The sequence below is a fragment of the Leptopilina heterotoma genome, unplaced genomic scaffold (assembly GCF_015476425.1).
Source record: "Leptopilina heterotoma isolate Lh14 unplaced genomic scaffold, ASM1547642v1 Lhet_152, whole genome shotgun sequence".
NCBI lineage: Eukaryota > Metazoa > Arthropoda > Insecta > Hymenoptera > Figitidae > Leptopilina > Leptopilina heterotoma.
In genome coordinates, this window is record NW_025110868.1 from 570996 (window position 1) to 595901 (window position 24906).

The following is a 24906-nucleotide window of genomic DNA, read 5'->3' on the forward strand; positions in this document are numbered from 1 at the left end:
CTCTCCCCCCTCGCCAAAGATTGTAGTCAAACTGATTCATCCCTGATGATAAAGGTGATATCACACTTCCTATTGCGCCGTAAAGGTAGTAAATTTGCAAAAATTATCAAGTTGGCAAGCCTGTCAAATGTCAATCTGTCAAGATCAAGAAACACACGTTTAATTACACGCAGATTATTTTTATTTTATATTTATTTATAATAATAATAATTATTAGGTGTTATTTTAAAAAAAGTTTATCAAAATGCCAAGATCAGGAATATTCACACCCATTAATCAAATAAGACTGACTAATGTTGTCGTTGTTCGAATGAAAAAAGGTGGTAAACGTTTTGAAATCGCTTGCTATAGAAACAAGGTTATGTCCTGGAGAAACAAATTGTAAGTAAACAAAGAGTTTTACCATCTTTTACATAAAAAATATGTCTTCTTTTAACATAAAAATATGTTCCAATTCTATTCTAATGATATTTGGATATAATTTAATTTAAAAAAAAAACTCAACAAAATTTTTGTAATTTCGTATTATTATGCAAGTTTAATAAAAAAAAGATTTTTGCAGGATTCGTAGTCATTTACTAAATTACTAAAATCAACTTACTATTTACCACTTTTTTTACGATTTGCTACTATTTAAGTATTTTTTTTTAGATTTTTGACACTAAAAGCTATTTTTTCCTTTTTGGGAATTTGCACAACTTTAGATTCGCTGAAAGGAGGAAAGTAAAGAAATTATTATCAAAAATTTTGATAACATTCTTATAAGTGATAAAATTATTATCAATATCTACAATTTTAATAAAAATTTCCCAAAAGAATTCAATTGTTTAGAAGAAATTGAATAAAATTCTTCGCAAAAATTTAATTTTAAGTAATATTTAATTATTTAAATAAATTATTTTTTGTTATATTTAAATTATTGAATTCTCATATAGAACTTTCTAATAAAAATTGATTTAAAAATAAACTTCAGTTAAAATTTTAAAGAATAAATGAATATTAGAAGCGTTTCATTATGAATTTTTAAGGAATAGTTGAATTTCAAAAGATTTTTGTACTGAAATCTTTGAAAATTTAAATTATTGTAAAACTGTAATAATATATAATATATTTTTGATGAAAATTAGAAAAAATAATGAGGAAAATAAAATACAGGAATAAATTTTTTTGAATCGTCTAAAACTATTTTTTTAGACGTCAAATTTAATTTTTCATTAGCTACTTTTTTCGGTCTTAAAACTACTTTTTGCTATTTTTTGAAAATTTATTATCGAGTGCGAAGCCTGAAAAAAAATTTGCAATTTCGTATTATTACGCAAGTTGAATAAAAAAAATAATTTTTTAGTTGTTGAGAATTGAATTTTAATGAACTATTTACAATATATTACTGAAAAAATACACAAAATTAATTAAAAACTGAACAGATAAAATTTGAAGAGGATAAATAAGAAAAGGTATTTTTTGCAGGGAAAAAGATATCGACGAAGTACTTCAAGCGCACACTGTATTTTTAAACGTATCGAAAGGTCAAGTGGCAAAAAAAGAGGATCTCGTGAAATGTTTCGGTAAGGATGATCAAACAGAAATATGTAAAGAAATTTTGGAAAAAGGCGAATTACAAGTATCAGATAAGGAGCGTCATTTAACACTCGAAACAATGTTGAAAGACATTGCAACAACTGTCGCCGATAAATGCGTGAATCCCGAAACAAAAAGGCCATATTCAGTGTCAATGATCGAGAAGGCAATGAAAGACGTTCATTTTTCAGTGAAACCAAATAGAAACGCCAAACAACAAGCCCTCGATGTTATTCCACAATTAAAAACAGTGATGCCACTAGAGAGAGCACAAATGCGATTAAGAGTGTTTATCAGTGGAAAAGAGGCGAAAAAAGTTAAGGATAAAATAGTGAAAATTGTCACAAGCATAGAGAAAGAGGATTGGGACGATGGTTCGGTGAATTTAATTTGTCTCATCGATCCTGGACAATATCGACAAATCGACGAAATTGTTCGCTCAGAAACAAAAGGTTCCGGAACACTCGAATTATTAAATCTCAAAGAAATAATCGAAGGCGAAGAAATGTTGGAGTAAATCTTTTTTTTTCTAATTTCACTCTTTATACACTAAAATCAGTGACAAAAAAATACTGTTATATTCTTGATATTTAAAAAATATTTTCATTGTTAAAAATCGAATGTTGACAATTTTTTATTTTTTATTTAATAAATATCATGTACATACTAATAACAAGATAAATAAGTTCTCTTCAATGACTATGTACAATCTTAAATTGTACTAAATTTAGAACTGTATTTCGAATTTCACTAAAATTTTCCAACGTTCGAAGTGAAATTCAACATTTTTTATTTAATCTACAAAATAATTTTTTTTATTAACAAAATAAGAATTTAAAAAAAAGAACGTTTAAAATTTTAGTAACTTTTCGAAAATTAACAACTTTTGGGGGATAAATTAAAATTACATGAAATTATGAATTTACTGTAAAGAAATTCTAAAGAGAAGAATACTTATTTCGTATATTTGAAAAATTAACGGTGAAATTAATATTTATTTATCACGGACAACTTAATTTGTAAAAGTAGAAAAAGAAAAGCAAATTAACTGTTTCGTTGGTATTTTTCTTATAATAATATTTCTACATATTTTTCTCATAGAGACTGAATTTTTGTTCGCTTATTATTTTCTTTTTTTTAATTATTTACTTATCTTCGTGAACTTCTGCTCTTGGAATATAAATTGTTTCTGTGCGCTCGTCACATTTTGCGGCCATTCGCGACGCAGTGAGAAGAAAATCTGTTAAGCGCGTGAGATAAACTTGCGCTTCTTTGTCTAATACTCCATCCTTGACTAATTCGTTCACCTTCCTCTCGGCACGCCTGCAAATTGTTCTTGCCACGTGTAAGGAAGCACTTGCCTTACCACCGCCCTGATAAAAAAAAAAGAAATATTTCAATGATGAAGCAAATTAATTGAGAAGCAAGTTTTCAAACTTTGATAAAAATACATTTTCTTATTATTATTTTATGATAAATTTAATAAATATATATAATATAATAAATTTCAAAACAATTCTAAAAATAATAGAATTAAATTCTTTCAAATATACAAATTATTTCCATGAAATTTGACAAAAATGAAATGAAAATGACATGAAATTTTTCGAATTTTAATTTAATTTTAATTTCAGAATTTAAATTTAATTTGTGATTTTAAATTTTTGAAAATTTGGTTTTTAGAAATTTTAATAAATCTTAATAAAATATTTCCCAAAAAAAAAAAATGATTATTATTAGAATAATATTTAGCTTACAGCTTCAGCTTTTAATAAATCTTAATGAAATATTTCCCCCACAAAAAAATGATTCTTATTAGGATAATATTCAGCTTACAGGAATAATATAATCCTCAGCAGGTGGAAGTTGATTTGAATATTCGGAAATCCATTCCTCGAGATCTTTTGTATGATTATTTTCAAATTGCTTTATTTTACCAGGTGATGATCTTGAAATCACATGATTGAGATCGAAGAGTATCATTTGAACTCTTTTCAATTTGTCGACATAGGGATGTTCAGTTTTTCCCTCGCACGCAAATTCTCTTGCCAATCCAATATAAGATGAAAGCTCATCAGTAGCACCAAGAGCTTTAAATACATTTTCCGATTTTACTTGTACTTCCGGTACTTTTGAACTATAATCCCCATCTCTTTGGATTGCCGCTTGCGCAACATTTGAAGTAGTTGCAGTACTGCTAAAGAAAATAAAAAATACATATCAATTTTCATTTTTTTTTTTCTTTAAAAAGAAAAGGGAGAAAATTATTTTCTATTGTCTAAAATATTGTTTAAGAATTTTTAATTTTTAATTTCTATTTTCTTTTTTTTTTAATTTCTATTTTATATTTTATATTCAAAACTATTATTTTTTATTTAATAAATTTCTAAAGAAACATATTTTATTCAAAAATTATAAATTATCAAATGAGAAAATTGTTTATTATATTTTTTTTCGATATTCTTTGAGGTTATGTTTTAAAAAAGGAAATTTACCCTCTTCGTAAAGACGATTGAATATTGGTCTTAAATCCAAATAAGGATCTCCTCCAAACATGTTTTGCTAATTCCATTTCTAAAATAAACACCTTTTTCTCATAATCACGTGAAAATTTCTATTTCCTATTTAGAAAATTAAAGTCTCTCGTTATTTCCTAAATGTACACACATGAGTTAATAATAATAATAATAATCTCTTTCTTTAATTCTTCAGTTTCAAGTACAAGTAACACAACATCAAGTCAAAATTAATTTCTTTTTTTTAATTAGAAAAACAAATATAATTAAATGAAAAATCGTACAACACGTTGTTAATTAAAATTTTATAAAAACTTGAAACATTTTCCAAAATCTGTCAAATGATCCTTTCGTCACTGCGCATGCGTTGCGAGCTTTTTTCCGCTTTTTTTTAAATTTAGAATTATAAATTTTCTTATTCCATAAATTATAATTTCGTGATTTATATTTTTCTGATTATTGCTTCAATGTAATTTATTTAAATTATTATTCATAATTGTCTATAAATTAATCGGTTAAATATTTTTAACTTAAAAGATGTTTTGGAAACGCAATTTTTGAATAAATTGCATCAGTTTTATAATAGAAATTTCTACTATTTTTCAATTTATAAAAGTTTATTATGGAATTTATTTACATTTCAGAACTATCTAATTGCAAAAATATAAAAATTTAACCTCCTAAGAATTTTGAATTCGGAATAATTTAAATTATTCGAAAATGAACAAAATTTTGAATTTTAATGGTAAAAATAAAATCTTTGACAAAAAAAAAAAATAGTTTTCAAGAAAAATGAGTATTAATATTAAAAAATATATTTATTCACGAAAGTAAGTTATTAAAGAAAAAGAATTCTTCTAGACTGAAATATTACTTAATCTCGAGTTTTAATTTAAACTCCTTAATTATTAATAAACCACAGGCAAAAATGCATTTTCTTTAAATTAACATTAAAAAAAGAAAGGAAATTATTTATAGTTTTTTTTTTTAATTAAAGATCACTGAGATCTACGGCATTAACTCTGTCAGTATTACTGTCCTCTTGAGAATCTCCAGATTCTGTTGAATTCGCTCGTGGAATTTCCAATTTTGTCCAAGAACCAGGTTCTTTTTTCTTCAATTTAATTTCTACTTTCGTTGGAAGCATATTTACGACACTCTCTTCAACATCTACGATCTGTAACAAATGTTTCGTTTAAATAAAGAGAAGAATATTTAATTTCCATATAAACAGGGCTCGAAGCAGTGAAAGTATTTAAAAATACGGACTTTAGGAATCAAATATGAAAAATTACGGACCAATTACTGACAAAAATATAACCAGAAATTTTAACTGAAATTCATTTTTATGAAATGAAAATCAATTTTTATTAGTAAATTCTACTAGAATTTAATTATTTAAATACAAAAATAATTTATTGAATAATTGAATGTTTCTTAAAATTCAATTCCCATAAAGAATCGTTATCAACAAATTTTTAAATAATTAAATTTCTGCAATCATTTGTAATTTCTCTAAAATAAACATGTAAATAGAAACTTATGATTTAGATTTAAATAAAAAGAGATGTTAAATTTACATATAAATAAAATAAAACATATAAGTCATAAATTAAGTTTCTCTACGTAAGAAAATATTTTCTTTTTTAATAAATGTAACTATTTCGTAATTACCCCAAATAATTCAGAATCAAGATTGTAGGCTGAACTATCGTCCATGAAATGTAAATCAACGATCAAGTGAATTGGATTCAATTTTACTGATGATTTGTTGGCATTATATTTCTTGGCATAAATTGAAATATAAACGAAAGATCCCGTTTGATGCCAGTCTAATCGACAATTTACTTTACTACCAACAGCCTAAAAGTAAAAAAATATTAGGTAAATATTTGATTTTAGTAAATTAGTGTAAAACCTAAAACAAATAATAAAAAATTCACCCTCGATATCCACAAATGTTCACCCTCAACACAACCGGGTTGTTCCAAAAATGCAGAAAAGTCAGTCGTTCTCTTTTGACAGCACGACCAATATTTCAATCCCTCGTGAAATATCGGTTCACCAGGATGATGACGACAAATTTCCTTATCCGATTCAGCACCTTGATACGTGCCTTTACACGCTTTATTTTGACAATTCTGTCCAATAATAATTTCAGCTGAATCATCCGCCGTTGGAGAGGTAGTTTTTAATTCTTTCATTTGTTCTAAAAGTGCGGGAGACACGGTTGGTTTTAATAAAACACACGGTAAGTGAAAATCAGGTCTCTCCAATTTCGAGCAGCAAGTGTTAAGCGATTGACCACGAACTTCAATAACTTCGTGAGCTTTTGATTTATCAATAATTGGCTTCTCCGGTTCCGGTGGTTTCACATCGGAATGATACGATCTTGTGCATCCTTTAATATTCAAAAATTCCGTAAAGTCCGTACACTTTTTATTGCAACATGACCAACCTTTATAGGCGTCGTGAAAAACCGGTTCACCCGGATGATGAAAACATGATTCTAAAAACAAATTCGTTTCATGATAATTATTGTTAAATAAAATGTGAAATTAAAGAATAATATCGCGAAGATAACCTCAAAAGTAATAACAAACTTTATAGTTCCTTGAGTTCAATTAATTATTATAAAAGAGAAACAGAAAGATATTTTAAATTTTTATTCAAATTACCTTCTTCATTCTCATTAGGATCAAACTTTTGACCACATCCTCGATTATAACAATTTACTAAAACTTTCTGCACCATTTTTGTATTTAGATCGAGAGTTTCCTCTTCTTTTAATCTTTCAACACTAAGTGATCGAATCATTTTTCCTATCTATAAATTCTTGGTCAATAATTGAAAATAATAATTATTTTTATTTGTTTTTTCTCCACTAACTGTGGCTTGCTTTCGCTAAAAACTGGCTAAATTATGCAAAACTGCTAAACAAAATTCAAGTTAAATATTTGCGAATGTTCCCGAAATAGTTTATGGTTTATCTGTTTATGACTTGAAGTTGTCTTCGCTTGATGCAGACGGTACTACCAACCTTGTATTTTCTACAAAATACGTAAGGGGCCTAAAGGTAAAATCACATGACAGTTTTGCAATACAAGAGAGAAGAGATAGAAATATACGTTTATCTCTCTCACACTCATAATTTAGACAATCGTCGCCATATTGAAAATTTGTTTTTAATTAATAATGAACAAAAATTACGTTTTTAAATATCTTTTAATGGAACAATAATGTTTCAAATGCTTGAAAATACAATAATAAATAAATATTATTCTCTAAAGTTAAATTATTATTATAAATACAGAATTTTCTGTACATAATTTTATATGATTGTATTGTAAATGGACGGATTGAGTGTATATGTTATACTGAAAATATAAATCTATTTATATAAACTCAGTATTATTGTGCTCACTCGAGAAAATTTTTTATCATAATTTAAATAGTGAAGTTGATACTTCTCGAAAAAAAAATTAATTGCACATTTATGGAAGGCTACCTCTTATTAATATAAATATCTCTTATTTGATCAGTTAGCCATTCTATTGCTGGTTGTAATCCTTCTCCAGTAACTGCATTAGTTGCTCTTATGTGCCAAGGTTTATTGTGTATTTTTTCTAATCCAAGACCAGAGACAAGTTTTACCGTTGTGAGAGAATCGGGTAAATCCATTTTATTCGCTAAAAATAGTATTGGAATTTTTCGTCCTAAAATAAGATTCATTATTGATATTTTGTTTATTATTTATGTTTTTAACTTTTTTATTATTTATGATACGCTCTCAAAAAGAAAATGAATTTTAGGTTATGTTTGAAGACCCTGTAATTACGAAATTGTCAATTGACCTTCAACGTCCGGATGCTGTAGCAACATGTCCAGTTCCTCTTTTACAACTACCAATCTTAATTTATCAGTACTGTCTATTAAAAATATTATTCCATGACAATCTTTATAATAATGTTCCCATAGAGATCGATATCGATCATGGCCGGACATATCAAATGCTGTGAAACTGACATTTTTAACTGAAAGAAACAGAAAAATTTTTTTTTGTTAATATGCAAGAAACTGAACGCACCTTTATGTTTCACAAAGTCACTACACGTAACTACACAACCCTGTCATAAAGCTCAATGAGAACCACTGCTCAACACAACGGTTGTTTGTTGTTCAAAGTGTCTCGAGTTCAAATAATTGTATACATTGTACTTATCAAATTAGAAATAATTGAAATAACAACTTATTAAAATGCACAATAACGATCTTGATTAACAAGTGAAGTGGTGAAACTTTTTCTAATCTACTATGTGATTTTAATGGTGTTAGTTTAAAGAAAAAGCGTTCGAAAATGAATCCTACAAGTAAGTTAAAACCTAACCTAACTTTCAAATCTGTCACAAAATCATAATTAAATAGAAATTACTAACTAAAAAAGTGCTAAAAAAATTACTGAGAATAAAAATAAATTTTTAAAAGAAAATACCAGAAATTTTTATAAATTTATATATATATTTTTTTAATTTTTACCAGTGACATTGGAGGAAAAGAAGGCACGTTTAAAAAGTCAAATAAAACTTTTAGAACGTTTAAAAAATGATACGAAAAATAATATTGAAAATTTCGACGAAAACAATCAGAATGAAATGAATAATTATTCATTTGTAACAACAAATTCCGATGATGAAACATCAAGTACATTGAAAATAAAAGATGAATTATTAAAATTAGCTGGACTACGTTGTATTAAAATTGTCAAGGATGATTATGTTTTTGAATTTACAGTAAAGGGAGAAGATAATAAACGAATTAATTATTTTGTTCAATTATTGAAAGTCGACAATGTTATAAAATTAGGTAAATGGAATTTTCCACTTTTACTCGATGTCAATGATATTTGGAATGAAATAAAAGTTGTCGATGTTAATACGCTCTCTCAATTTCTTCGAAAATGCAAACACTGTATTGATTGCTATCATCGCAGAATGAGTCAATTTATAAAATTTCAGGTAATGTAGTTTTTATCTACTAAAACGTGCTATTTACTACTTTTTTTACAATTTGATACTGTTTGGGTCATTTTTTAGATTTATGATACTAAAAGCTAGTTAATAAAAATGAAATTTTCTTCTAGAATTCTATGCAAAAATGCGGAAATTGCGTAGTCAACAGAGATGGAGGGTACAGATGTTTTATGATTGAATTACTTCAAGTTAATAATGTGAAAACGAATAATTATATGAACATTATAGTTTATCTGCAGTACAATCTTGAGGAAATTAGACCTTTTAAAATTAAAGTAGAATCACAATTCGATGGTCCACTTCCGCCAGAAACGGAGAAAGATATCAAGCCATTTCTAAAACCTTTCAAACAATTAGATTTGACGGATGCGCTCGAAACTGTGGAGTATAAAGAAAATCATTTGTTTTCTTGGCAGAGAGCCGAAAGAGATTATACTTTAATTAACGATGTGGTAAGAAAAAAATCAATAATTATCAAAAAAAAATTTCGAAAAGTTGAAAAAAATCTTTTATTTATTTTTATTTTTAGGATTTGGATGAAACTTCACCGACGAGGAAGCGATCTTCGAGTGTAAGTAAACAATTTGAATTTATCGATAAAATATGTAAAATTGATTTCGAATCAAATTTATCACTAATTTTATTAAAAATTAATTTTAGAAACGTACTGGAAAAATTAATAAGCGCTCCGGAAGTTCAAATTCAAAAAAGGAGCAATCGAAAGGAAATCAAACTGATATTGCTAAATATTTTAAGAAACCAAAATCTGTAGCTGCAACTAAAAAGGTAAGAATTAAATTTAATTTTGCTATTTTTCTTTCTCAAATTAAAAAAAATTCATTAATATTAGTTCAAATTTTGAAAAATTGAATATTAGAAGAAATTTTTAAAATAATTAATTTTTTAAAGGTTTTAAAATTGAAAATACTTTTAATATATATCAGAGTTGAAATAAATTTCCACCTTTTTCATTTCTAGAAATCGCAAAGTACTTCGAAAGAACAGTCGGAACAAGAAAGTTCTTCGAAGGAACAGTCGGAACAAGAGAGTTCATCGAAAATTTCAACGCCCTTAAAGAAAAAACAACCGAAATTAAAGCGATTGGAGACAAATAAAAATAAATATGCAAAAAAATCAAAAACAGTACCAAAGCAAAATGAAGATCACTCATCAACGGAACTCAGCGAACAGAATACAAATAACGGAACACAGAGTATTATAAAAGAGAAAAAAATTTTACAATCTCCAAATTCATTCTCAAACGAGACGACTCCAAAGAAAAATCCCCCACAAAAAAGTGGAGGAATAATCAAATCATTAAAAATTCAAACTCAAATTCAAGCAAAATCGACGACAAATTTAAGTCCAAGGAGAAATTCACCACGAAAATTGGGACAATTATCAAGTTTATCGTCAAGTTCAAGTCCAAGAAGAAATTCACCACGAAAATTGGGACAATTATCAACAAATTCAAGTTCAAGGAGAAATTCACCGCGAAAACAGGGACAATTATCAAATTCGAGTCCAAAGAAGAATTCTTCTTCTTCCCAAAAAGTGGGAATATTTAAAAAATTATCACCGAAAAATGACGCCAGTCAAAAGAAGAAACTCGCGTCAAAATTAAGTGGACCATTAAAAAAACCCTCAAAAGCAGTTCAATCGAAAAAATTGGAAACTCTCAAGAAACTAGTAGCGCCACAAGTTCAAATTACGTCACCAACTCCTAACGTTAAATTGAAACAGACAAGTTTACAATTAACAAAAATCGATAAACCAAATCCAAGAAAATCAATAATTAATTTAAATAATTCTGAATATGTTCTAAGGACAAAAATTGTCACAAGCACACCTCATGTTGAAAGAAAAAAACGTTTAAGACAATCTCTGGTAGATATGAATATAAGTGAAATTAAAAATACAAAGAAAAATGTCTCAAAAAGTCCCTCAAAACGAACAATTAAGAAGTCGAATAAAGTGATAAAAAAATAATTCAGGAAATAAGCAAAATGAACTTTACTTTCATATTATTTTCCTAGGTGAATTAATTTTGTAAATAATTTAACAAATAACAGTGAAAAAAAACTTTGAAAACATTCTGTATTTATTCAACTTTATTGTTCATTTTTTTGTCTGTTGACGAATAAAATTGTATTTCAAATTTATTAAATTAATTAATGTCAATTTTTTGTTTAGTTACGAATAAAATTGCATTTTAAATTTATTAAATTAAATAATGTCAATTTTTTGTTTAGTTACGAATAAAATTGCATTTTAAATTTATTAAATTAATTAATGTCAATTTTTTGTTTAGTTACGAATAAAATTGCATTTTAAATTTATTAAATTAAATAATGTCAATTTTTTGTTTAGTTACGAATAAAATTGCATTTTAAATTTATCAAATGAAATGTACGCAAAGAATAATGTAAAATTAATCAAATTAAATGAGTAATTTAAAAGAAGCGATGTTTTATTTTATTTTTGTCAATAAATAAACATTTTAATCGACTAAAGCAATTAATAATATTTTATTATTTTCTCCAAATTTTAATCGAAATAAAATAAATTGAGGCTAAAATCATCAACTTTTCTAAAAACGAAAAGAAAAGAAATGAAACGATAATTATTTTGACTTTGAGAAATCGATTCTTTTCTGATTATCCATTTTTAAAAAACGTGGCGGACTTTTTTTTTTAATCAAAACAACAAAACACTAAAAATGAAGTGCATAAATTAACAACTTAAATTAAAAAGATTAAAAATTTCAAACACAGTGTAATAAAGAAAAAATTGTGAGTAAGTTCAGAAAAATTTGTTGCGAGTGTAAAAAGAAAGCGTAATAATCACGAAACAACAAACAAACATTGTTTGACGATTTTTTTTTGTTTTGATCATCATTTTTTTATAGTGTTACAAAAAAAAAACTTACATGCGAATTTTTCGACATTAAAACCGACAGTGGGTACTATGTCTAGACAACGGTCTTCCTCGCGTTTGAAATGATTTATGACCGTTGACTTACCACTGTTATTCAGTCCAACTACCAAAACGTTTACTTCTTTTCTCCTCAGTCCTAAAAGATTGGCTAGACGATCAAATAAACCCATTTTTTTTTTCCAGAGCCTTTCTGGTTAACTACTGAGTGAGAGAGTTCGAAAAGTCAATAATCACATATTTGTTGTGCGGGGTTAATTCACTGCATTGAGGAGGTGGTAAAAATCGGTAAAATCCCACCCTCTATACACATAATAATAATATATAATCACCTGACGCACCTGACCTTGATTTTTATAACCTCACTTTTTTTTAAAATTGGAAATACTTTCCATTTTGTTATGTTATATTATAAATACGATGGTATTTATAATCGTACTTTATTTTTAATATTAAAAAACTTGTTTTTTTTACGACAAATGTCAAAAATTTAAATGGCATGTTTTTATAATATTAAAGGTTCATTCACACTTCGAGCGGTTGCATTTTGCAGCGACAGCCAGGGTTGGGAAGTGACATAGTTTTTTGTTTTTTACCATTTTACTAGGTATTTTACCCCTTAAAAAAATTGTACTCTCTAAAAAGTATTGTTCATAGCACTTTTGTTGTAAAATAAAGGTAAATTACAGTAAAAAATAAAGAAAATTACTCAAATTACAGCGTACGAGTACGACTCGAGGAGGTGTTTTTAATTTTACTTGTCCAACTCTGCTGCAAAAGGGTTGGGAAGCAAAAACAACGAGGATTCTACTGTAAATCTATATAAATATAAATAATAAATAAAATAGTAAATCAGTAAAATAATATCATATTATTAATATAATATAATAATATTAATGTAATATAGTAATATTATTATTATAAAATGATAATAAAGTAATATTATACAAATAAAATGCTTCTGTCCAATAAAAATGCCACTTTTTAGAAAGAACCATTTCTATTGGTCGGGAAATTTGTGTGAAAATTTATGACTCAACCCTGCACTTTATTTGTTTTTGTTTATCTTTGAATTAAAGGGATGAAGAAGAAAAAGAATTATTAAATTCATTAAATTGTTTATAGTAAATTAAAAAAGGAAATTCAGCGAATGAAGAGGAAAATTGATCTGATATTTAAAGAATTATTCAAGGTTTCTTGAATCTATATAATTTTTGTAGGAGTAAAAAATTATTATGCGCAATAAGGGCAAGTGTTTGGTAAGTTCTTTTATATTTATATTTATTTCTTCCTTATTTTCTCAATAAATAATTATTGACAACTTGTTCTTAATTACTATTAATATTTTGATTTTTTTACTTTTTCATTCTAAATAAAAGTAGAAAATTGAGTTATTTAAATTCCAAAATTTTTTGTCCCTAAATTGTAATTTTTAGTCAATTTTTTTTTTGTTTACTTTTTCATAATCTTTTTCCACAATTTATTAGTTTATAAAATTATTTCTTTTTGTGAAAATTTCTAAATTATTTGAAATTCGACATAAATTCAAAAGAAAGAAATTTTATTTTGTCAACAGTAACAAAAGTGAATAAAAGTAAAAAAAAAAGTGAACAAAAATAGAGGAATTTAGAAGAGAAAAAATTCTGAGATCGAGAGACTAGTTGCATGGTCAACATTTAAGCTGTTGAGTCAGTTGGTTTTCGAGTTGAGTTTTCAGTAATTCAGTTCAGTATGCGGCGTGGCTTTGACTAGTGCGTACGCATTTTTTCCTTTTCATTTCTTTGTACTTTGTATTATTTATTGTTTCTCTCTCTAGACAAAAAAAAAACAATATGACTATCCGCAAAACGTCATGATTAAAATCTTGAAAAAGAGAAAGTTTCAAGTGTTACCTAATCACTTCTCTTTCTCTTTCGACAAAATTCTCTTACGACAAAATAATTAACAAAAGGATTTTTTTTTAATACAATTTCCAGGATGTAATCAAAATCTCAACACTCCGGACTTTTAATCTACAGTTTATTCACATTCCTGCCAATTTAACAAACAATAATGACGACAAAAGAAAATGTGACGATAAATATTTGGAAATTTGACAATTATTATTATTTTATTAATTATTATTATTAATTCTCAAGAATTCTCAAGAAAAAATGGCTAGTGAACTATGAAGGAAAAGAAATATTAAAAAAAAAAGTGTCTTTAATAGTGGCAAGTTGATTTATTTTTCGATATCTTCACAATGTTAATGAGTGCAAGTTAAACTCTGCGATCAAACTAACTAATTTTGATTCATTACTGGCATGACCCGAGTGACCCTTGTCATTTCTGGTTTAAGTGAATTAATTTATTCCACCACATCAGCAATAGAAAAAAAGAGCTTCTAGAAATTTTCAAAGTTTTCATTATAATATATGCAAATAATTATCTACTGTCATATAATATACAACACGAGGATGCTCAAGACAATAATTAACAATTCATTATCTCGCTTTTGCAATAAACTATTAATTCCGTTTGAATAATGATCGATTTTTCATCGCTAGACATTTGGACACGAAAATAAATATATCTGACTTGATTATTCTTTTCATCTACATCATGAAGGTAATTAACTTGTTTATGAAAAAAAAATACGTCTCATTAACTAAAAAACTAAAAGAATTAAGAAGAAAAAAAACTGAAAAATATAATAAATTAAAAACTTTATCTTTTTTACAGAAGTCAATCTGAAAAAACAAATTTAGAAAATTTTATTACTGCTATTTATCGATTGTTTTATTATTTTTATTATTTTCTTCATTTTTCTTATTTTATTCATTATATATATATTTTTTTCTTTTAATCGACAATAATTTTGAAAAAGTACCAGTTTCTTTTTTTGCTATCGAGGGAAAAGTAAAATGCAATTTAAAAAAAATTAACTTTGATTTAATTGCTCAGTGCGAGTCTCGCTTAATTTTAAGGGACTTGACCCTCCGGTTTTGCTTTTGTTTCTTTTATTTTCATGAACGATAAATGGAATGAAATTTAAAGCAGCGACCGGTTCTCTGTCCTATGCAAGTTGGCAACGTGTCAACCTTTTTGAAAGCGTTCCAAAGACTTTTATTTTTAAATATATATAAATGTAGTGAAAGTTAAGTGCAAAAAAAAAATATAGAATCAAAAGAATAATTTTTTTCAACTTATATAAATTAATGTTCAAATGTTTTTTAATTTTCAAAAAGAAAATCTATTTTTGAACTTCGTTTTATAGATTTTATTTTTGAATTTTATTGAATTCTATATCCTTGAAAGTATACTTTAATTTTAAACTTTTATTTTTCAGTAAAATAATTTCACACATTTATTTTACCGTAAAATAAGTTTAGATATTTTTTATTTTTCTAATTTTATTCGTTTAAATAATGTTATTTTGCAAATGAATCATTTTAAATAAAGAGGTTTTTTTTTAAATTTTGTTTTCAAAATATTTGCTAAAAGTTGAAATAAAAAATTATTCTGAAAAGATTTAATAAAATTCTTAGAAGCGATTCAATTTTTCGAAATTAAATTATTTTCACTTTCAATTATTTTATCTATAATTTTAATAAAATTTCCCCAAAAGAATTATATTATGTAAAACAATTTTAATAAAATTCTTTGCTGAAATTGAATTATTTTTATAATTATAATAAAATTCTTCGCAGGAATTTAATTATTTTTAATGCAATTTTCATTTTATTTTTTTTTTAAATAAATTATTTAAAAGAATTTTAATAAAAATCTTTACGAAAATTCAAGTATTTTCAATGCAACATTAATAAAATTTCTTGAAAGAATTCAATTATTATCAAAAATTTTAATTTAATTCTTCGCAGAAAGTCAATTATTTTCAAAAAAATTTAATTAAATTCGTCAAAAATATTTGTTAGAATTCAATTATTATCATAATTAATAAAATTTTTTGTTGCACTTCAATTATTTATTTAAATAAAAAAATTTTTCACATTAATTCAATTATTAAAAAGACAATTTTTATAAAATTTGTCCAACAATATCAATTATTTAAACAAATTTTAATACAATTTTTTGCAAACATTCAATTATTTTCATAAATAACAAAATTTTCACACTTTAAAAAATGTTGATAAAATTCTTTAAAAAAAAATTGAATTTTAAGAATTATTCAAATATTCAATGAATTATTTAATTTTATATTTTAATAATTGAATAATAATTGAATTATTAATTTATTATTTTCTTAAAAAAAATTTTTCCCCTGGGGATTAATAAATACAGAGAAAGAAACAAATCAGTTTTTTTCATTTTTTACAATTATTTTTTTCTTCAATCAAAAAAGCTTGTTTTAGTGAATAATTTTTCTTTAAAGAATGCAGTTAAATCAGCTAATTAATGTTGTTGATTTTGCTTCTCAAAGATATACGCCAGCTTGTTCAAATGTTAATTGAAAGGTCTTTATTCTCCAATCACAGTCGGTTAGGAATCAAATCTGTGTCATTTGAAATTTTAAATTGTTTTTATTTCTCTTTTCTTCAATTTTTCTTTAAATAACAAAAACTAGAAATTCGAAAATTTACAAAATTTTTTAAAAATTTACTAAAGTTTTTTCTTTATTATAATATTAAATGTTTTTATTTTTTAATTAGTTTTTCAAAAATTTTTTCCAATTTTGTAATTGAAAATGAAAAATTATCGATAAATATAAATTAATAGATAAAGAGATTTTTTCTTTTTGGAAGTAAATTCTAAAAAAAAGACGATTATAAAAAGTTTTTCTCAATGTTTGTCAGTTTTTATTTTCTGAAAATAAGCATTTGTTCAAATTGATGTAAAATTTTAATTGTCCCAAGTGATAAGGGAATTATCATACCATATCTTTGGTATTTATTCTGAAAGAGATAACGTTTATGTTGAAAAGTTTTTTATGTAATAAAATGTCGGGATAAAAAATGAGTTTTTCAATTATTTATTTAATTGCTTAGAATTTTTCGCGTTTCATTTTCAGAATAAATAATAGATTTTTCTAAATTTGTTTTTTCAAATGTAAACAATAAATACGTTTTTTTTAAATAAATATATTTTTTTCTACACAAATATATTTTCATAAATATATTATTAATATTATTAATTTAATATTTCTGTAAATAGATATAGTTTTAAAAAAATATATTTATTAAATAAATAAATTAAAAACGTTAGTAAACAAATTTACACTTAGTGACTAAAATTAACTGCGTCATTATAAACGATATAAATATTATCGCTTTATGATTTATAAAATGGTATTTCAATACCTAGTTAAAAGAAAAATTGTTTGATTATTCTCTTTCTCTCTTTCTATCGAATTATTATGAAAGCTCTTAATTTATCAATGTTAAATTTTAATTAATTTTCAGTTTTTAATTATCAAAATTTAATTTTTAGCATTAAAAAATATTTCGAATATTTTATTTTACAATTTAATTTCTATTTCCGTTTTATATTAAAAATATTTCGAATATTTTATCTTACAATTAAATTTCTATTGAATTGAATTTTAATAGAAATATTTCGAATATTTTAATTACAATTTAATTTCTATTTTCGTTTCAATTGAATTTTATTAGAAATATATTTATTTTCAAATGAATAATTATCTTAAATTTTATTTTTTATTCATATAACTCAGTATGAATTGAATTCCCAAAAATTGATTCGTCAACGAAATAAAAGATAATAATATTTCTCAAATTTTAAATTTCTGATAAAAATGTGCTCGTTCATTTGAAATTCAAATTTTCAATGTCAATAATACGCTTCAGAAATTTCTCCTGTATCAGAAATAGTTTTTTTTTGTAAAAATAAATTTTTTCTTGTTTCTCTTTTTAGTGTAAAATTAATTCTTCTGTAAATTTGTAGAAAAATAATAGATAACTGGAGAAAAGTTCTTTTTCTATTTATTTATTTATTTAGAAAAAAATTATAAAATTGTATTGAATTCAGTTTTATTATTTTTTTTTGTACAAAAAAAAAGGGTGGAGAATAAAGTTTAATTAACTACTAAAATTTATTCATGGGACCAGTTCTATCTCAAAGAACTCTTCAACTACAACACTTTTGCATTTAAGTTATCTCGCAGAAACGATTCTTGATTTGAGACTCAAGGGTGGCTAATAAAAGACTTTTAAAAATTCTTTGAAGGATGGCTATTATCTTTTATCAATTTACTATAGACTCGTCTGTTTTATTTTATTCCGATTAAATCCTCGAAAAAAACTTTCTCTTAATTAATGTTATTATTTAGCAAACTTTGAAATAATCCAACAAAAATTTTAAACGCCAATTTTATATTTTCAATTTTAAAATCTATTTATTAAAATTCTGGAAAATAATTGAATTCTTTCGAAAAATTTTATTAAAAATGAAAAAAAAAATCTTTTCGTGAAATTTTATTAAAATTGTTTTGCAAATAATTGAACTTATCAGAAAATGAAAAATAATTGAATTCTTTCCAAGAATTTGTTAAAATTTTAGAAAATAATTGAGTTCTTTCGGAAAATTTTATTAAAAATTAAAAAAATAATTAAATTCAATTATTTTGAATCTGGAATTATTCAAAAATTAAAATTTATCTTTGAAAATAATTTTGAATCTGGAATTATTCAAAAATTGAAATTTATTTTTGAAAACAAAAAATAATTTAGCGAAGAATATAATGAAAACAATAATTAATAATATTTAATAATAATAATAAAAATAATTGCAAGAAATCTAAATAAACATTTTGGCAATTGTAGTAAAAAGATTTCCGAAAAAATAGTATAATTTATTCATTTGCTGCAATAAAAAAGACAAAGTATAGAATGGAATTAATTTCGCTTAATTTGATTTTTACGCCTATTTGTAAGGAAAGACACCTTCGTGATATCAAATTTATAACGTCGTAATTATAGACCTTGAAGGAGCCACTCCTTTCGTAACGTAGTTTTAAGTCGACAAACAAATTTTATTTCCCATATTCTATAATTATAATAAAAAAAAGGAAACAGAGAAAAAAAAACGAATTCAATTAATTTTCGGTATAAAATAAAAAATTTGTCTCAATTAAATATTTCAAATATTTTATTTTTGAATTTCCGATTCTAATAATTAATTTTATTGTTCTAATGAGAAGGAAAGTTAATTCTATTAAATGTGAGAATTAAAGGTCATGAGACAGCGTTTTTTTGCTGAATTAATTTTACATTTGTGGACGGCGAATATGTGACACAATACCTATAATCTATTTTTGCATATGAATCGAGAAGTTGAATGAAAATCTCCAAATCAATACATAGAAGAAATATTTTTCGCTGATTTTGTATTTAATTTTTTTTCTTCAAATTGGATAAAAAAAAAAAATTTTTTTAGTACACATTTGTAGAAACTGGGTCAATTGTAACGATGACTGCCTACGAACATTATCACTAATAATAATGAAAGTTGTAGAATTAGAGTAATTTACATTTTCTGGGAATTATATTAAAGTTAATAATTTCATTAATTTTGCTCTCGTCTCATTCTGTAGTATTTTTATTTTATTTTTCTTTCATTACTATATTCATTTCCTTCAATGTTCATAGAGAAATTAATTTAATTTTTGTTTTTACTTCATCCATTCGCTAACTTCCGTTTCATGAAAGAAACCTTACATATTTTTCTTTTGGAACTATTCCAAAATTCGAAAATATATTATTTTCTCATCGTCATTGAATTCAAATTGAATTGCAAATTTTTATTTTTTAGAGAAAATTAATTTTTTAAATGTAGAAAATTGTGAGCAAATCGACTAAAATTATGAGAATAATTTAATTATTTTCTAGAATTTTTAATAAATTGTTGGAAACAATTCAATTATTGTTCTATTAATTGTAAAATTCTTCATTAGAATTAAATTAATTTTGTAGATAAATAATAAAATTCTTCCCAGGAATTCAATTATTTTGAATGTAAATATTTTTTTTAATTTCAGATGCAGTGGCTGACGATAATGATATGCTTTTACGCCGGAGTGGCAAGAGCACGAACAGAAGAGGATCAGGCATCGTCTACAAATCAGGCCTCAACACCACCGCCGAGTCCAATTCCTGAGGAGGTTCTTCACGAGCATTGTTTCTATCAACAACCAACTGAATGCCCATCAGTAAATTCCGGAGAATGTTCCTGCAAAAGAATTACACTCTCACACGCGAATCTCGAGGAAAATGCTGTCCTATGCTGCAATCTCAATAATTATAAAGCATTCGAAGATGGACTGGCGTGTTCAAGTTAGAAATTTTCCAAATTTTTCACTTTTCTGATAAGAGAAAAATATTTTATCAATTTATATTTCAACTAAGGCGACCGAGTGATAAATTCAAATATTTATTATAAATCTATATTTTCTTATTGTAATATTTTTTAATAATTAATATTTATTGACAAAAATTAGGAATTAAAAAAAGTAGTAAAAAAAATAGTAGATATTGAAAAATTAAATTTAACGACTTAAAGAACTCGTTTTAGACGATTGAGAATAATTTTATATTTCAAATTTATTTTATTTCTCAAAAAAAAAAAAAAATAGTTTTTAGTGTCAAAAATCTAAAAGAGTATTAAAATAGTATCAAATCGTAAAGATAGTTCAATAAATTTGGTTTTATTGATTGTGAAGCCTGGGATAATAATATTTTTTCCTTTTCTCCTTTTAGATTTTCCAATGAATGTCTCTTATATTCACATAAGAAACTCCACTTTAGATGTGTTCAACGCAAGCGAAGTGCGATGGAGAAGATTAAAGTCTTTAGCTGTCACTGATGGTAAAATAAATCGTGTGAAGGGTCAATTTTTAATGATGACACCAATTTTGTGCCTTAATCTTTCTAATAATGGCCTCATTGAAATGGAGAATAATTCTTTAACACGATTGGCTCAACTGACGACACTCGATTTATCCTACAATAATTTAACACATCTTCCCGCTCTCAACACCATGAATGGTCGTGAATTTTGGCTCGACATTTCAGGTAAAATTAAATATATAATAAATTCAGGGAAAGAAAAAAAAATATTAATTTTCTTTATACTTTTCCATTGAGAATTTTGAAAAAAATCATCATTTTCTATTTTTCAGGAACAAATACTCTTTGGTGTCACGATATCTATCAGTATATCAATAAAACTGGAGAGAAACAAATTAATTTTAACAGAGAAAATGATACTGTTTGCTCGGCAAGTAAAACTTGGCATTGGTTCAATACAACCGAACAGGTTCCATTAAAACAAGTGCGATATTTGAGTTTGGTACGTAGAGCTCAAGTATTATATCAACAATTTTTTTTTTTAATATTAACTTATTAACTCTATTTTATAAACTTTATTAATTTATTTTTCTAATTTTAATAATCTCGGAATTATTCAAAAGAACTCAATTGATTTCTAAACTTTTAATAATTTCTTCAAACAAATTCAATTGTTTTTATTAATTGTAAAATTCTTCAAAAGAATTAAATTAATTTTATAAATAATAAAATTATTCTCCGGAATTCAATTATTTTCAGATACAATTTTAATAAAATTCAATAATCAAATATTTAATTTTTAGTTAAAATCATTAAAAAAAATTCTATTATTTGAAAAAGATTCAAAGAAATTCTTCAAAAAAATTTAATTAGAATTTTCAAAAATTTTAATACAAGAATTAAATTATTATTTTCATAAGTAATAAAATTCTTCGAATGAATTCAATTAAGTTTTTTCTTTTTTTTCAAAAAAAAAAAAAAAAATGAGCATTTTGTAACAAAAAATTGTAATTAACAATTGGAAATCATGCAAATAAATTAAAATTATTTAAAAATTAATTTTAAAATAATTTCCAATTAAAATTCTTCTCTAAATAAATTATTTTTAATAATTTCTAGAAATTTCTTTGGAAATTTAATTATTGAAGAAATAAAATTGTTTATATTGTGGCCTTGGACCCAAGGCCACAATATAAACAATTTTATTTGACAAAAATTAAGGTCCTGAAAACACTCTACGTTATTATTGAAGAAAAAAAGACGTAAAGTTTGTATTCAATTTTTCTCAATTCAATATTGTTTTCAACTTAACTTTAAGAAATTTCTAATTGTTTGAAAATTTTTCAATCAAAATATTGGATTTATTTAAATATTAAATAAAATAATTGGAATTAAAAATTTTCTAAAAACTAAATTCTTCAGAATCTTTTATAAAAATTATTCAGTTTGAATTTTGCAAAAATTTTGATTAAAAACCTTTTTGAAATTTAATTTTTTAAACGAAATTTCAACTATGTACAATTTTTCAAATATTCATTTATTTAAATGTAGAATTTTATTAAAATTTTTTTGAAATAATTAAATTTCTGCGAAGAATAGAATTCAACTTTTTGAAAATAATTGAATTCTTTCAAGAGATTTTATTGAAATTGCATTAAAAATAATTATATTTCCGCGAATAATTTTATAAAAATTTTTTTAAATAATTTTTTTTTTCTAAAAAATTAAATAAAAATTGTATCTTAAAATCATTAAATTTCTGTGAATATTCTATTATTAATGAAAATAATTGAATTTCAACTACATTTTTTCAAATATTCAATTATTTATTTTAAAAAATGTTTAACTAAATTTATTTTAAGTCAAATATTTAGAATAATTTCCCGAAATTTTTTTGAAAATTAAATTATCTGAAACAAAACAAAATTTTTAATTTCAATAGAAATGTCTGAATTAAATGTTATTATTAAAAATCTTGATTCCGGAGAAATTATTAAAATAATTAAAAATTAATTAAATTAATTTAGAGAAGAAAAATCTTTACTAATTCTTCCTTTTTTTCTTTCTGATAAAAAAAATCAGTAAATTGTAGTTATTCCATTTGTGCCTTGGCATTAAACCATATTAATACTATTTTAATACAAATTAGAATGAAAAGAATACTAACAATTATTTACAAAAAGAAATTGACGAAAATAAATATTTTAATCAATTAATTAATTTTTCTTTTATCAGCTGCAAACTGAATGTCCGAAAGGAGAAAATTGGCAATGTCAGTGTAATTTTCGAAGGATGGATATTGTCGAAGGCAAACCTCCGACCTTAGCCGTAAATGTTGATTGCGGTGGTATTCAGTTAACAGAATTGCCGGAAAAATTACCACGTAATACAATAGCCTTGAATGTTTCCTACAACAACGTAAGTTTAGAAAAGAAAAAGAAAATCAAAATTCAAATTTTGATAATAAAAAAAAGAATGTAATTTTTAATCATTTTTCTTTTTCTGAAAATTTTTAGATCACCGTTTTAGATGACTTGAGTACAAATCCATGTTACGAAGACATTCGTGAATTTTACGCTGATCACAATAATATCTCGTCGATTAATAAATTGGAGGGTTCTAAATTTCTAGATAATTTCGCTCTTTTAAGTTTGCGATACAATAAAATTAAATCGGTAATTTTTCTTCAATTTTCGTCTTTTTTTGTATTAATTTTTTTTTTCATTTTTCTAAGATAAATAAATTAAAAATTAATTTTCTTTTCCAGCTTCCAACGTACATTTTAGCGCCAAACGCACACGACAAGAGTTTCGTTAGCAATAGACTTGTGAAATTTGGAGGAAATGAATTACTCTGTGATTGCAATACCGCCAAATATTTGAAGGTTCGTCAACATTTACACGAATCATTATAATTTCGATTTTAATTCATTTTTCAATATTTTGTAATTTATTTTTTATCTGCTTTTCATTTTATTTTTAAATTCGATTTTTTTAATTTTATTTTCATTTTTTTATTATTCTAAAATTAATTTCTTTGCAGGCCTCGTATATTATTTTCGAAAACTTACATTATAATATTTTTAAAAAACTAAGTCGTAGAATTATTTTATCATTTAATTTTTTAAGATTCGATTATCTTTAAACAAAGTAAATTAAAAGTTGTTGGAACTAACTTTTTTAGATTTATTAAAATTTCGAAGAAATCATTTTCATATTATTTATAATTAAGTTTTAATTTAAAAATTTAAATTCTTCAAAAATTTGATTATTTTTCTTCATATTTTTCCAAAATTTAATTAATTTAAAAGATTAAACAATTTTCAATTGTTGGGAAATTTTTCAATTGTATTTAATTGAAAAACAATTATATCTATAAAAAATTATTTAAAAATATTTATAAAAAATTTATTTTAAGCAATTCTTTATTATAATTTTTTGAAAATACTTTAATAATTTAAAAAAAAAACATGGACAGTTACAATTATTATAAAAAATTGAATTTTCGTATTATTTTTTAATCCTTTATTTTAATTTAATTTACTTATTTAAATTTAATTTATTCATTTAAATTCAATCAAATTAGTGTACTAATAGGAAAATTTCATCTTTTTTTTCAAAGGTGTGGCTACAAAGTCGAATTTTGGACTACGATGAAGTTCTCTGCGAGAATGTAAAGGAGAAAGTGGTCGACCTGGAACCAGCGAAAATGTGCGTTTATCCAGGCGATTGGACTGATTATATTTATTATATTATCGCAACAGAAGTGATAATGTTAATTGTTCTTGTGACCAAAGTTTCCTACGATTATTGGGTTTTTAAAACAGCTGGTTATCTTCCCTGGCCCGCCAGTAAAATGCCAAAATTGCCCTGCGACTGGTTATGCGAAACATAATTAATCTATTACTAATTTTTAACAATTTTATATTTTATAATTCAAAAAAAGACTTATTTTCATTTAAATGTACATACATTTTTATAAATACTACAATTTGTTTTTAATTGTACGATTTTTAATTTTATCCATTTGTAGGACCTACGAATTTTT

The 24906-nt window shown here is 24.4% G+C and overlaps 6 protein-coding genes across 11 annotated transcripts; 3 read left to right on the plus strand and 3 right to left on the minus strand.

The window, feature by feature from the left end:
• Positions 1-114: 114 nt before the first annotated feature.
• Positions 115-2199, plus strand: LOC122498567 (ribosome maturation protein SBDS). The gene is made up of 2 exons (XM_043606354.1): positions 115-381; positions 1468-2199. The coding sequence occupies exons 1-2, from the start codon at positions 245-247 to the stop codon at positions 2093-2095; spliced, it is 765 nt and encodes a 254-aa protein (XP_043462289.1). The 5' UTR covers positions 115-244; the 3' UTR covers positions 2096-2199.
• Positions 2200-2698: 499 nt separating this feature from the next.
• On the minus strand, positions 2699-4448 carry LOC122498568 (corrinoid adenosyltransferase-like). 2 transcript variants are annotated; one of them, XM_043606357.1, is made up of 3 exons: positions 4074-4448; positions 3415-3772; positions 2699-2951 (listed from the first exon to the last, which is right to left on the minus strand). In XM_043606357.1, exons 1-3 carry the CDS (start codon positions 4148-4150, stop codon positions 2724-2726), a joined length of 663 nt encoding a protein of 220 aa, XP_043462292.1. In that variant the 5' UTR covers positions 4151-4448; the 3' UTR covers positions 2699-2723. The 2 variants fall into 2 exon arrangements, with proteins under 2 accessions (XP_043462292.1, XP_043462291.1); XM_043606356.1 differs by having other exon boundaries at positions 3415-3775; positions 4074-4447.
• A 445-nt stretch (positions 4449-4893) lies between these two features.
• Positions 4894-7096, minus strand: LOC122498570 (cysteine and histidine-rich domain-containing protein). Its single transcript, XM_043606359.1, has 4 exons — positions 6773-7096; positions 6038-6603; positions 5769-5957; positions 4894-5271 (listed from the first exon to the last, which is right to left on the minus strand). The coding sequence occupies exons 1-4, from the start codon at positions 6909-6911 to the stop codon at positions 5086-5088; spliced, it is 1080 nt and encodes a 359-aa protein (XP_043462294.1). The 5' UTR covers positions 6912-7096; the 3' UTR covers positions 4894-5085.
• A 204-nt stretch (positions 7097-7300) lies between these two features.
• On the minus strand, positions 7301-12531 carry LOC122498571 (ADP-ribosylation factor-like protein 6). Of its 2 annotated transcripts, none has more exons than XM_043606361.1 (3): positions 12147-12531; positions 7949-8128; positions 7301-7810 (listed from the first exon to the last, which is right to left on the minus strand). In XM_043606361.1, exons 1-3 carry the CDS (start codon positions 12229-12231, stop codon positions 7599-7601), a joined length of 477 nt encoding a protein of 158 aa, XP_043462296.1. In that variant the 5' UTR covers positions 12232-12531; the 3' UTR covers positions 7301-7598. The 2 variants fall into 2 exon arrangements, with proteins under 2 accessions (XP_043462296.1, XP_043462295.1); XM_043606360.1 differs by having other exon boundaries at positions 12054-12531.
• LOC122498569 (synaptonemal complex protein ZIP1-like) lies at positions 8238-11295 on the plus strand. Its single transcript, XM_043606358.1, has 6 exons — positions 8238-8464; positions 8634-9109; positions 9235-9576; positions 9654-9695; positions 9785-9910; positions 10103-11295. The coding sequence occupies exons 1-6, from the start codon at positions 8452-8454 to the stop codon at positions 11111-11113; spliced, it is 2010 nt and encodes a 669-aa protein (XP_043462293.1). The 5' UTR covers positions 8238-8451; the 3' UTR covers positions 11114-11295.
• Positions 12532-13129: 598 nt separating the features above from the next.
• Positions 13130-24860, plus strand: LOC122498565 (protein halfway). 4 transcript variants are annotated; one of them, XM_043606349.1, is made up of 9 exons: positions 13138-13317; positions 14035-14665; positions 20052-20346; positions 20770-21084; positions 21192-21361; positions 23095-23277; positions 23376-23534; positions 23627-23743; positions 24481-24860. In XM_043606349.1, the coding sequence occupies exons 2-9, from the start codon at positions 14660-14662 to the stop codon at positions 24751-24753; spliced, it is 1518 nt and encodes a 505-aa protein (XP_043462284.1). In that variant the 5' UTR covers positions 13138-13317; positions 14035-14659; the 3' UTR covers positions 24754-24860. The 4 variants fall into 4 exon arrangements, with proteins under 4 accessions (XP_043462283.1, XP_043462284.1, XP_043462285.1 ...); XM_043606350.1 differs by lacking the exon at positions 13138-13317 and adding an exon at positions 13685-13809; XM_043606348.1 differs by lacking the exon at positions 14035-14665 and having other exon boundaries at positions 13130-13317.
• The last annotated feature ends 46 nt before the right edge of the window (positions 24861-24906 follow it).